The following is a 12,419-nucleotide window of genomic DNA, read 5'->3' on the forward strand; positions in this document are numbered from 1 at the left end:
ATTTTTTAAGATTGGTTTGGGACGACTCTTCCATGACACTATAAATTTTTCTAAAAATGACTTATTTTATTATTCTTTTGGCTTAAATATATAATGGCTATGTCTATGCATAGAGAGAGTGTTTCCCACAACCTAATTTCCTTGATAGACATTTATTTAGTTTGTTTTTGTCATGGATTTATCAAATGATTTCTTTTTCTTTAGAAAAAAATTAAAAAATATGTTCAACTTTAAAAAGTAATCAAATTTAGATCCAGTTCTTTGAGTCTATTAGTGGTAGATTATATCATTGATAGAAGACTATCAGCAATGGAGTCTATCACCAACAAGAACTTGTCAGCTTTAAAGTCTATCACTTAAAACATTTTTTTATATATATTTGCAATTTTTTAAGGTTATCGTCGTATATATACAATTAATTATTATCCCAAAAAATATTACCGAGCTATTACAACTAGCTGGCTTTTTTTTAAGACTCGATGAGTTTCGATAACTACACTCTACATAGTATTAATGAAATAGAAAATAAAATAAGTGTGATCTAACAGAAAAGTCATAAGTTATGGACGACTTAGAGAAACGTTAGAAAAAAAATTAGCACTACGAAATGTGTGAACTTCTCTTGTTGCATGTCATATATATTTATAATTATTAAACAATAACCCAAAGAGTTGTTTGACAAACAATATATGATTTATTTATTTATTTATTTTGGCTAAATTACAGGGCTTTTTATTAGTATTGTATGATTTTTTTTAGTATTTTCTAAAACAAATTACTAACGGTTTTCATTCAATACTTTGTATGGGGTTTGTGTTAGCCGTGCTTACTGAATATATTTGATCGAAATGTTTGGGTGCACCTATTAATCCAATTTGTATCATTTTCTAAAGAGAAAAATGGTTTTCATTCAATACTAACGATAAGAGAGTTTTTAACATAAAGATAGTATTAAGATTCTTGAAACTCAAATATATTTTTTCCTACGAGGTAGAAAGTTTATAAGAATTTTATCTAATTTACCCTATTAATTTTAAATATTGTCTTTAAATATAGTAAAATGACCTAATAGATGCCGACAGTAATTGATAAACTATAAACTTTTGATATATTTCTAAATATCTTTAGGAATTTTGTCCATTAAAAAAATTTCCATAGTACTTTGATGACCCAATTTCATTTTATTCACATGTTAAGGAGAGACTTTAACATAAAATATGTTCCACAATGAATAAAAGGTGTTCTTCATTTTCTGCTAACTTTTTTTGAAAACTATTTACAATTAGAAGATTCTCTCTTACCAATAACTTTTTATAATGATTACCATTCCTTTTGCCATTAAAACATTTGTATGTTAGATTAAATTGAATTTAGTTTAACTTTTCAATTGTTTAATTTTAAAAATAAATCATTTTAAAAAACGTTGAAGTCTGTGTCACAAGAATAGTTTTTAAAATACATTTCTTAAATTGAAAAATGATCTTTTGAAAACACTTTTTGTTCAAGTAATTCAAATTAGACCCTACATACTTTCAAAAGCATTTTATATCCAACTTTATTTGTCTTAATCTACACTAAAAAAACTTCTTCTATTAGTTTTTTTTTATTGAAAAGAAAACAGAGAGGTACAGTGATTAATCACTATACCACCATTCATTAATAATTGGCAAAGTTACAGATGTTTATATTGGTGAGGGACCATATTACAAACATTACTTTAACAATGCCATGTAGTTTAAAGATATTACGGTTTGGTTGTAGTCTTTGAACATTGAGTTTTTGCTAGACCACCTACCAATAAGAGAGCCTATATCTTCCCACATGTTGACCAAACTTTTTTCTACTTCTCTGAAAATCCTCCCATTTCTTTCCAACTCTATAGTGTATATAAATGGGAAATGTGGGGAAAAAATTAGGTTCTCTTTTTATCCTTACATATTTTAGTAAGTCCTATTTTGTCCTTTAATATTTAAAATCTAAAAGAAATTGCAAATCCTTTATATTATAAGGTTCCATCTCAAAACCACTGACAAGAAGAGTAGTAATTGAGTGCGACCATAGTAGCACTGATGCACTAGATCCCATCAGAACTCCGTAGTTAAACGTGCTTGAACGATAGTAGTACTAAATTGGGTGACCACTTGGGAACTCCTGGTCTTACACCCCTTAAAAAAGAAGAGTAGCCAATCAATCTATTTTAAAAGTAGTGTAAGTTTTCTTGGTTTTTTCAACGTGGGATTTTCAAACTCTCTCTGCTCGTAAGTATGACATAAATCATGCATAATTAACTTTGCTCAAGGACGACAAAATGTCCCTAGAAGTCTATTCAACGTCGAAAGGGTTAGCCCAATTACTAGTCACTGAATTCTTGTGAACTGAATTCTTGTGATCTTGTGATGGACGATCGAGTGAGATGGACCTTACATATTTTTGTGTCCTATTTTGTCAACTTGGACAATTTTCATTTAGTTATTTTGCACTGCTCGATCTATTTCTTGCCACTGTGATCGCTGAGATGGATCTTACATATTTTTATGTCCTATCAACTTGGACAACTTTCATTTAGTTATTTTTGAATGCTCCATCTATTTCTTTTCTATCATCTTTTGATTTAATATAACTGTATCTTTGTCCTGTTAGAGTTTTTCTCAAACTCCTTTGTACTTTATTCATTTTTTTGTGACATTTTTTAATGTATGGATATAAGTTAGCTTTTGGGCAATGGAAATGGGTTGCATTGCTAAAGAAAAGTTGTCACTAGAAGGGAAAAGTTCTTGTAGTGATACTAGTTGAGTTCTCTAGTAGGTAAACTAAGAACTACGACGAAAAGAAAGTATAGGAACGACACATGAATGAGATTTGCATTCCAATAATCATTTCATTTATCTTGTTAACCTAAGAAAGATTTTCTTCCCATATTACATGATATCATTTTTTAGAGATACTAAGCAGTGATTTGAAATCCATCAACAACCCATCTCAATATTATCCAAGACTTCCTTAAACCTCTTCCAAATACAAGTATATTATTATTGTTGGAAACGTAATAGACCCTTACAATACAAATCAAGAAACAAGAGAAGAAGATTGTTCTCTTATTCACACAATTGAGAAGAAAGAACTTGAATAATATTTCTTAAACTTGAATTTCTTACTTTCTTTCTTATTTACAAATGAGAAACCTTACACATATTTATACTAGTAGAAAAGTATATTAACAATAAATATCAATACATGTGACTATTCATATATCAATGTATTTAGTGATTATTAACTATTCCATGTATCTCACATATTCATGCATATTTAATAATGCAAATTCATGTATTAAGTTTAGATTAATTTAACTTCAACATCCTCCCTTAATCTAAACTTGAGCAACTCCAAGTTTTCCTCTGAATTTAACAAATAAGTCAAACTTGAGCGCCTTTGTAAAAATATCAGCCACTTGATCTTGAGTCTTGCAATATTTTACTATCACTTCTCCATCTTTAACCAAGTCTCTGATAAAATGATATTTGATTCTAATATGCTTGCTTCTTCCATGGAAAACTGGATTCTTTGATAATGCTATGGCAGATCCATTATCACAAAATAAAACAGTTTCACATTTTTGAATACACTTCAATTCTTTTAACATCCACCGAAGCCATAAAGCTTGACATCCAGCTACAGCTAACGAGATATATTCCGCTTCGGTTGTAGAAAGGGCAACAACAGATTGTTTCTTTGAAGTCCATGAAAAAACACCTGAACCCATACTAAAAACATAACCAGATGTACTTTTATGATCATCCACATTACCACCCCAGTCACTATCACAAAAACCAAACATCACTGATTCTGAAACTTTCTTGTAATAAATTCCAAAATTAATGGTGCCAAGAATATAACGAAGAACTCTTTTTCCTGCTTCCCAATGACTTCTTTTCGGGTTTGTCATAAATCTGCTTAACATACTTACGGCAAATAAAATATCAGGTCTTGTTGCTGTCAAATACATTAAGCTTCCAACTAAGCTTCGATATAAACTTGGATCGACTGCTTCTCCAATATCATCCTTGCACAATTTCAAATTTGCATCCATGGGAGTGTTGCAAGGTGAAGCATTTTCCATCCGAAATTTTTTTAGTAAATCATGAGCATACTTTTGCTGTGAAATGACAATTTCTCCTTCATTTTGATTAACTTCAATTCCGAGAAAGTAATGGATGAGACCCATATCACTCATCTCGAATTCATTTTTCATGGAATTCTTAAAATCATCACACAAAAATTTATCATTTCCAGTAAAAAGTAAATCATCAACGTAAAGAGAAACGATGAGAAATTTGCCATACTTGTCTTCTTTGACATAGAGTGCATGCTCATATGGACACCTTCGAAATCCTGTCTTTAGAAAAAAACTGTCAATACGACTGTACCAAGCTCGCGGAGCTTGCTTCAATCCATACAAAGCTTTTTTCAACTTGTACACTTTTTCTTCTTCTCCCCTTTGCACATAGCCCAAAGGTTGTGCAACAAATATCTCTTCCTTCAAGTGTCCATTCAAAAAAGCGGATTTTACATCCATTTGATAAACTTTCCATCCATTTTGAGCAGCTAATGACAAAATCAATCGAATGGTCTCAATTCTTGTCACAGGGGCAAATATTTCTTCATAATCCACACCATATTCCTGCTTGTAGCCTTTTACAACAAGTCTTGCCTTGTATTTTTCAACATTACCATCTGACTTCAACTTTGTTCTGTACACCCATTTTACTCCAAGAGCTTGTTTGTTTGTCGGAAGCTCCATCAACTCCCATGTTTCATTTCTTCTTATCGCATCAATCTCTTGATCCATTGCAATCTTCCATTTCTCATCTTGGATGGCTTCATCAAAAGTTACAGGATCAACACCAGCAAATAATGCAAAATTAGCAAAATGATCATCATTAATCCTGTTAGTGGTATTATAAATTTCTTGAATACTCCTCATTCTCCTTGGTGAGATTTCATCATTACTTGTGGAAGATGACGTTGAGGACGAAGATGACTCCATCGCTTGAATTTCTGCTTGCTCTAATTCTTGAGCAACTTCATTTTCATCAATATTAACATGAAATGGACTTTTAGCTTCATCAACGTCGTCATTCCAGTTCCATGATTCATCTTCACTGAAAATCACATCTCTGCTGATAATAATTTTTCTTGACACAGGATTATACAATCGATAAGCTTTAGAATTTTCACTATAACCTACCATAATGCATTTTTCAGATTTATCATCAAGCTTGCCTCTTAGCTGATTTGGAATATGAGAATAAGCTATACTCCCAAACACTCTCAAATGACTAACAGATGGTTTCTCACCACACCATGCTTCATAAGGAGTCATACCTGGAACACTCTTTGTTGGAGCTCGATTTAGAATGTAAACAGTACATGCAACAGCATCTCCCCAAAATTCGTTTGGCAGATTTTTTGCTTTTAGCATACTTCTCGCCATTTCCATGATTGTTCTATTTTTTCTCTCTGCAACTCCATTTTGTTGTGGAGTCATTCGAGCTGTCATTTGATGATGAATTCCTTGCTCCTTGAAAAAATTACCAAAAGCTATATATTCTCCACCACGGTCAGATCTCAAAGTTTTTATCTTGTAACCACTTTGATTTTCAGTAAAAGCTTTGAAGGATTTAAAACATACAAGTGCTTCACTCTTTTCTTTCAAAAAATAAATCCACAACTTTCTACTGAAATCATCGATGAAGGTTATGAAATATCGATTACCTCCATTTGTTGTTGTTCGCATAGGACCACACAAATCTGTATGAATCAACTCGAGAGGTTTAGAGGCTCTCCAAGCTTTCCCAGTTGGAAATGAATCTCGATGATGTTTTGCAAGAATACACACTTCACAAATATTTGTCTCATGGTTGATATTTTGTATACCTCTCACCATATGATTTTTGCACAAATAAGATAGTGATTTGAAGTTTAAGTGACCATATCTAAAATGCCAAAGCCAGGATGGATCCTTCAATATGCTGCTGAAGCAAGATATTTGACCATATGTAAAGTTAAGAGGAAACATCTTATTAGCAGTCATTTTTACCTTGGCAATAAGAACACCGGCCTGATCTTTGATTGCACATATGTCACCTTCAAATGAAACTTTTAAACCTCGTTGAAGCAGTTGGCCAATACTCAAAAGATTATGCTTTAGACCTGGAACATAGAACACATTTGTAACTCGTTTTGTCCCTTTCTTTGTCTTCACAAGAATATCACCTTGGCCTTTGACTTGTAGTCTGGTATTATCACCAGTCTTCACTTCACTTTGGAAAGATTCATCCAAAGTAACAAATATACTTCTATTTCCTGTCATGTGGTTGCTACAACCACTATCAAGATACCATGTAGGCTCTACAACATTGTCTTGAACACTACATGCGAGGAATAGAATGCCTTCATCAATTTTCTTTTGTTCTTTATGCATATTCATGGTGGTATTTCCAACTCCATTTTTTAGTGCCCAACAATTTGCTTGAAAATGACCATACTTTCCGCAATTAAAGCATTGAATTTGAGAGAAATTACCACGACCACCTCCTTGGTTTCTGCCAAAGCCTCTTCCTCTTCCGCTTCCTCTTCCTCGAGATAAAGAAGAGCTTTCTTGTGAATTTTCAGAATTTGCACCGCTTCTATTATCATAGTTTCTTCCACCTCCTCGTCTTCCATGACCACCACGTCTTCCACGTGAACCGCCTCTAAATGAAGTTTGCATTTGAAAAGCTTCCTCGGGGTTATCATCAAATTGTTTTAATCTTAGCTCATGGGATTGAAGAGAACCCATCAAGCTATTTATAGACAACGTAGATAAGTCTTTCGATTCTTCAATTGCAACGACGATATGCTCAAATTTTCTTGGCATACTTCTAAGAATCTTTTCAACAACTCTTTGATCGCCTACTTCTTCACCATTTGATCTTAAACTATTGACAATTACAAGAATACGATTGAAAAATTCTTCAATAGTTTCAGTTTCTTTCATTTTAATGCAATCAAATTCGGATCTGAGAGCTTGTAACCTTATCATCTTTACCTTATCTTCTCCTTGATAGGTAGATCTTAGAATATCCCAAGCCGCCTTTGCAGAAGTAGCTGTTGAAATTCTCTCGAAAATAAATTCATCAACAGCTTGATAAATGAAGAATAAAGCCTTTTTGTCTTTCTTACGATTTTCTCTTAACTCAACAAGTTGTTGATTTGTGAGCTCACTCTGATTCTCAACTTCAGTGTATCCTCTTTCAACAATATCCCACAATTCTTGAGAGCCATATAACACTTTCATTTGAATACTCCATTGATTAAAATTCTTTCCGCTGAACCTTGGAAGTTGGGGTTGCAACATGTTACCATTCGAAGCCATATCTAACCGGAGCTCTGATACCACTTGTTGGAAACGTAATAGACCCTTACAATACAAATCAAGAAACAAGAGAAGAAGATTGTTCTCTTATTCACACAATTGAGAAGAAAGAACTTGAATAATATTTCTTAAACTTGAATTTCTTACTTTCTTTCTTATTTACAAATGAGAAACCTTACACATATTTATACTAGTAGAAAAGTATATTAACAATAAATATCAATACATGTGACTATTCATATATCAATGTATTTAGTGATTATTAACTATTCCATGTATCTCACATATTCATGCATATTTAATAATGCAAATTCATGTATTAAGTTTAGATTAATTTAACTTCAACAATTATATGGACATTGTTTATATTAATTAACAAGTAATAATAGGATGAACAAGAAGAGCCACTATACTTTCTTTTGTTTTGTTATGGTCGATTATTCGCCCATCTCCATACTGATACATATATTGAGATATTCGTGCCAGATTCTTGGACATGTCGCCAATGATGGCTTGAGTGGATACCTGTTTCTCATCATCATATTCATCATTTAACTTCTTCCATAACTCATCTACCAAATGTCTTAGATATTCACGAGCTTCTTTTTCTGAACCACCTGTCTCATTCATGTAGCATTGAATTGATTTTGGAACATCACCAATGTTTTGTTCATCCTAAATCATAAAATATCATAAACAAGGTTTGTCAACTTTATAATATATATAGTTGTCAAAATGAAATGTTATTCTTCACTTACCAGTGGTGTTAATAGGTCATTTGCAAGTCGCATAATTGTCGATGACCAACGAATTGTATCTTCATATTTTGTCAATCTCTCCAATTCTTGCTTTGATATTTGAGCTGATACAAAAATATATGAATGAACTAACATAATTGGTCCTGCTACTGATATCCATGCATTGTTCATATATTCTTCCAATGTTGGTTTATACCCACTGTGATACCAATTTGACTCTATTAAATAAGAGTTGCACAAATCTGCCCACTGCACCATATATAAAATTTACATGTTTATGGAGTTGGACGTACGCAATAATTAACATTAAAAAAAAAAAAAGTTCAGTTTAATTCTAAAATTTGAAATTTTTATAATAAGTCCATACCACTTTCTTAAGGTATTGCATGACATCAACTCCATGGTTGATTAGTGCTTCATAAGCTATCTCATTTATTGAATTGTAGAGAGTAAAAAAACATTGTTTCAAGTACTCAGGAAGTTGGTCCATTGCTGCCATATCCCACCTAAAATTACCATTAAGAAAATAATTTGATTTCAATTGTATGTCTAAAGTGAAAGTTAATAATAGCACGAGAGAGTTTATAGAACTGCTCTCTAGACAATAATCACAAAGGCAATGAGGCAAAGAAGGATCAGACATGTATCAAGACATCTTGATAAGGTTGACATCTCTCTAGCACTCTCTCATCATATCCGAAAATCAAAGGATGTATTGATATCAAAAGAAAGAGCACCTCTAAAAACTTTTCTAAGCCATCATTATCTACTTACAAGCAATTGAGGAAAAAAACCCCTAAAACTTAATTATGTACAGTCTTTCAAGAAATGTTTTTCTTTCCAAATTAATGATTGGAATAATTACCTCTCTATAGCGTTTGTAAAGAGTTTGAGTTCATCCAATGTGCCATAAACATCATAAACATCATCAATCATTGTTATCAATGACACAATCTTTGTACCCATTCTTCTGAAATATGTAAACTCGGGTTCAAAACCAATCCCAATTGTCCAAAAGAAATTTTCCATCAGCTGGTCTCTTGCAAAGCTCAATTTTTGTCCAAGCTCTGTGTTTCTCCACCAACTTTTTATACATATAAAAAAATATCGTTAGAACAAGGGATAATTATAAATATATACCAAATTAATCTAAACCCAAGTTTCAAAATCTATCGGTGATCATTAATAAGGGTTTAACAACGATAGAAAATATAACGGATAGATTTAGTTATATTAGTAATTTTAAAAAAATGTTGCTATACACTATATTTTTAACCCTGAAAGTGCTACTGTTTATGATTTAGCCCTAAAACATTGCTATACACTATACACTATACATCATCTCATCTTTCTCCACCAACCTTTTATGCATAAACAACAAAATATCGTTAGAATAAGGAGTACTTGCAAATATAGTACTATACAAAAGAATTTATAGATGTAACAAATTAATCTAAATCCAAGTTTCTAAGTCAAACAATGATGGTTAACATGGGTTTATCAACAATAAAAAAAAATTATCATAAATAGATTTAACTATATTTGTAATTTAAAAAAAATGTTCTTATACACTGGATTTTTAGTCCTAATTAAAAGGGTTACCAGTTATGATTTACCCTTAAAAACTGAAACTAACCGACATAACTCTGTAACCTAAATTAACCTAAATTAAAAAATAAAAAAACGAATTTTGTCACTCTTACCTTGATGCATACTTAAGGTCTTCTTGGTAAATAGATTGCACCATGTTGAAATCAAGTTTAGCAATTTCAAGAAGAATAGGATTTAGGGTTCCTATTCTCTCATATATATCAATACTCCATCTTGTCTCCAATCTTTCTATTCTCCAGTGTAAAGGAAGCTTCAAGGCATGCTCTACCATCTCTACTTTGAGTTCATCTTTGCTTGATTTGATGAATTCATTTAGATATTTTACTGCAAAGCATTTTGCTTCCTCTAAAACAGTCTCCCCTTTAGTTGATAAGAATGAAGCTTCATATAAAGATAACATTCCATTTATATCTTCATAAAAGCATGTTTTGAAATTCCCCATCTCATCTTTGAAGGCATTGAAAACATCTGTTTTCCATAATTTCATAAAAGAAAAAAAAAAGAAAAACATAATGTTATTTGCTAAAAATTACTTCAAAGTAAATAAAATTTATGTTATGGTTGAAATCCTACATATTTGCATAATATGTACTTTAATTATTTTTCTAAAAAGGATAGACAACAAAATCACAATGAGGGTGCTATAAATGTCAATTTATTTCTTAAAAAAATCACTAACCTTCGAAAATATGAAATTGGTGTTGTCTTAGAAGTCGAAATTGAAGAGACGTTGCATAGAGACTATTCTTCTTCTTGTCCTCTTCATAGAACTTGTTGCTTATAGTCCTTTGTAAGATATCTTTAATTTCACTCCTAAAGTGGTAAGATATTCCAAGTCTTTGTAAAACATCAATGAGCTCGAGTTGTTCTAAAGAGTCTCTTCTTTCTCCAAGCAATGTCTTTAACTTGTCCTTTGAGTTGGTTGAACCGTTTTTTATATGTTTTTCCCTAACATTAACAAAAAAAAATATACCATATTGCATGAAGATCAGTATATATATATATATATATATATATATATTTGAGCATTGCTCTTATAATAGTTACAAGTGGGTTTAATTAATTAATTTGAGTCTCTTCAAAATTTTAATGTTTAATGTTGGATCGCATTGTTGGAAAATGGGTTTTGAAAATTTTAAAAAGACTACTAACTAAAAAAGCGTTTTAGATTGTAAATTGAAGTAACACTTCCTACTGATTGTTTTGAAGTGCTTTCTGAGCTGAAGAATATTGTAAAGTACTTAAAAAATAAAATGAAAACATACTATATACTAGAAGTTTAAAAAGACACTTCGGATTACTAAAACAAATCATTCTAAATACATATTATTGATTAAATTATGAAGAAAATAACGAAAAATTATTGTAGATCCGAAAATTATGAAAATATTTAAAAAATATAACAAAATTTTGAATTCTGTCAATAATAAACATAAACTTTATGCATTAATCAGTGTCTTATAATTTAAAGCTTTGTTATATTTTATAAATATTTTTATTTATTTTATTATATTTGAAAATACCCACAACTTTTTAGATAGTTGTTTTGTTTTTCTTTTAATTATTTTTTTTTTTTATGTTCATCATGAGAATAATATAGGAATGATCAAAAGGAGAAAAATGCATAAATACTTACCCCAAATTCATTATGTAATGATTGAATAAAATCATCTTTCCACATAGGAGGTTGATAATTTGCACACTGCCTCACAATAACATTATCATCAGATTGTGTTGAAGCTTTTAAGCACATCCCACCTCCAACTCCATTAGATTTCAACTGAAAATTTTTATGCCACAGTTGTTTAAATTATATGTTAGAAATTAGTCGTCATAAAAAGAAGATCAAACATTCTTTTTTCCATAATAAGTTGTGAAAGAAAAAATAAGACTAGAACCCAATATGGACTCAAGTTTACATATATTGAGAGTACTTTAGTCCAAATGCAATATTTGTTCTTAAAATCTCTAAAAACAACTAACCTACATAACTTATCTTAGTATTACACTATTAATTATTAAAATATCAAACTCTAGTGACTTATTTGAATTTATCTTCACGTGCTTAAGAAACAAACTAAAGGGTAAATAATAATAGTAAAAAGATTAAATAATAAAACAAATAATCGATAGTATTACCATTACAAAAAGAGATTGATAGTTTGCATATCGTCGAACGTTGCAATCGTTAGAAACAAGATAGGAGACGGACAATTTAGAAATGGGAAGATGGAAGCGAATGAGAGACATTGAAAGTCGTTTTTTTTTCTCTTCTCTTTGTATTTCTTTTTTTCTTTTGTGTATAAGGTTCTTAATGCCTAATCTTGTGGAAGAATATGGTAGTATTTGTATGGAAATTATGGATGAGTTTTGTACAAATCATGGCACGTGAAATTCATTGCTTTTATTGAATATTTTAAATTCATGGGCTTTTTTATTATTATTATTATTATTATTAGCATTAGCCTTATCTCTCATTATTTTTAGATTTATTTATGTACTAAATGTTGATCTAGAGGTCAATTTTTGACACCTTTAAGTTATCATAATTAATAAACCAATAGACATAGAATATTAGTTCACATTTGATCTTAAGCTAAATAAATTATTAAATGTATGGTTCCTAGTCTTCCTAA

General features: G+C 30.8%; 1 protein-coding gene and 1 pseudogene across 1 annotated transcript; one reads left to right on the forward strand and one right to left on the reverse strand.

Moving 5' to 3' along the window:
- The first annotated feature begins 2,047 nt into the window (after positions 1-2,047).
- On the forward strand, positions 2,048-2,166 carry LOC127144080 (5S ribosomal RNA; annotated as a pseudogene).
- An 8,438-nt stretch (positions 2,167-10,604) lies between these two features.
- Positions 10,605-12,057, reverse strand: LOC103499667 ((R)-limonene synthase 1, chloroplastic-like). The gene is made up of 3 exons (XM_017047122.2): positions 11,923-12,057; positions 11,420-11,563; positions 10,605-10,731 (listed from the first exon to the last, which is right to left on the reverse strand). The coding sequence occupies exons 1-3, from the start codon at positions 12,031-12,033 to the stop codon at positions 10,633-10,635; spliced, it is 354 nt and encodes a 117-aa protein (XP_016902611.2). The 5' UTR covers positions 12,034-12,057; the 3' UTR covers positions 10,605-10,632.
- Between the last annotated feature and the right edge of the window lie 362 nt (positions 12,058-12,419).

This window comes from Cucumis melo, chromosome 11 (assembly GCF_025177605.1).
Source record: "Cucumis melo cultivar AY chromosome 11, USDA_Cmelo_AY_1.0, whole genome shotgun sequence".
In the NCBI taxonomy this organism is placed as follows: Eukaryota; Viridiplantae; Streptophyta; class Magnoliopsida; order Cucurbitales; family Cucurbitaceae; genus Cucumis; species Cucumis melo.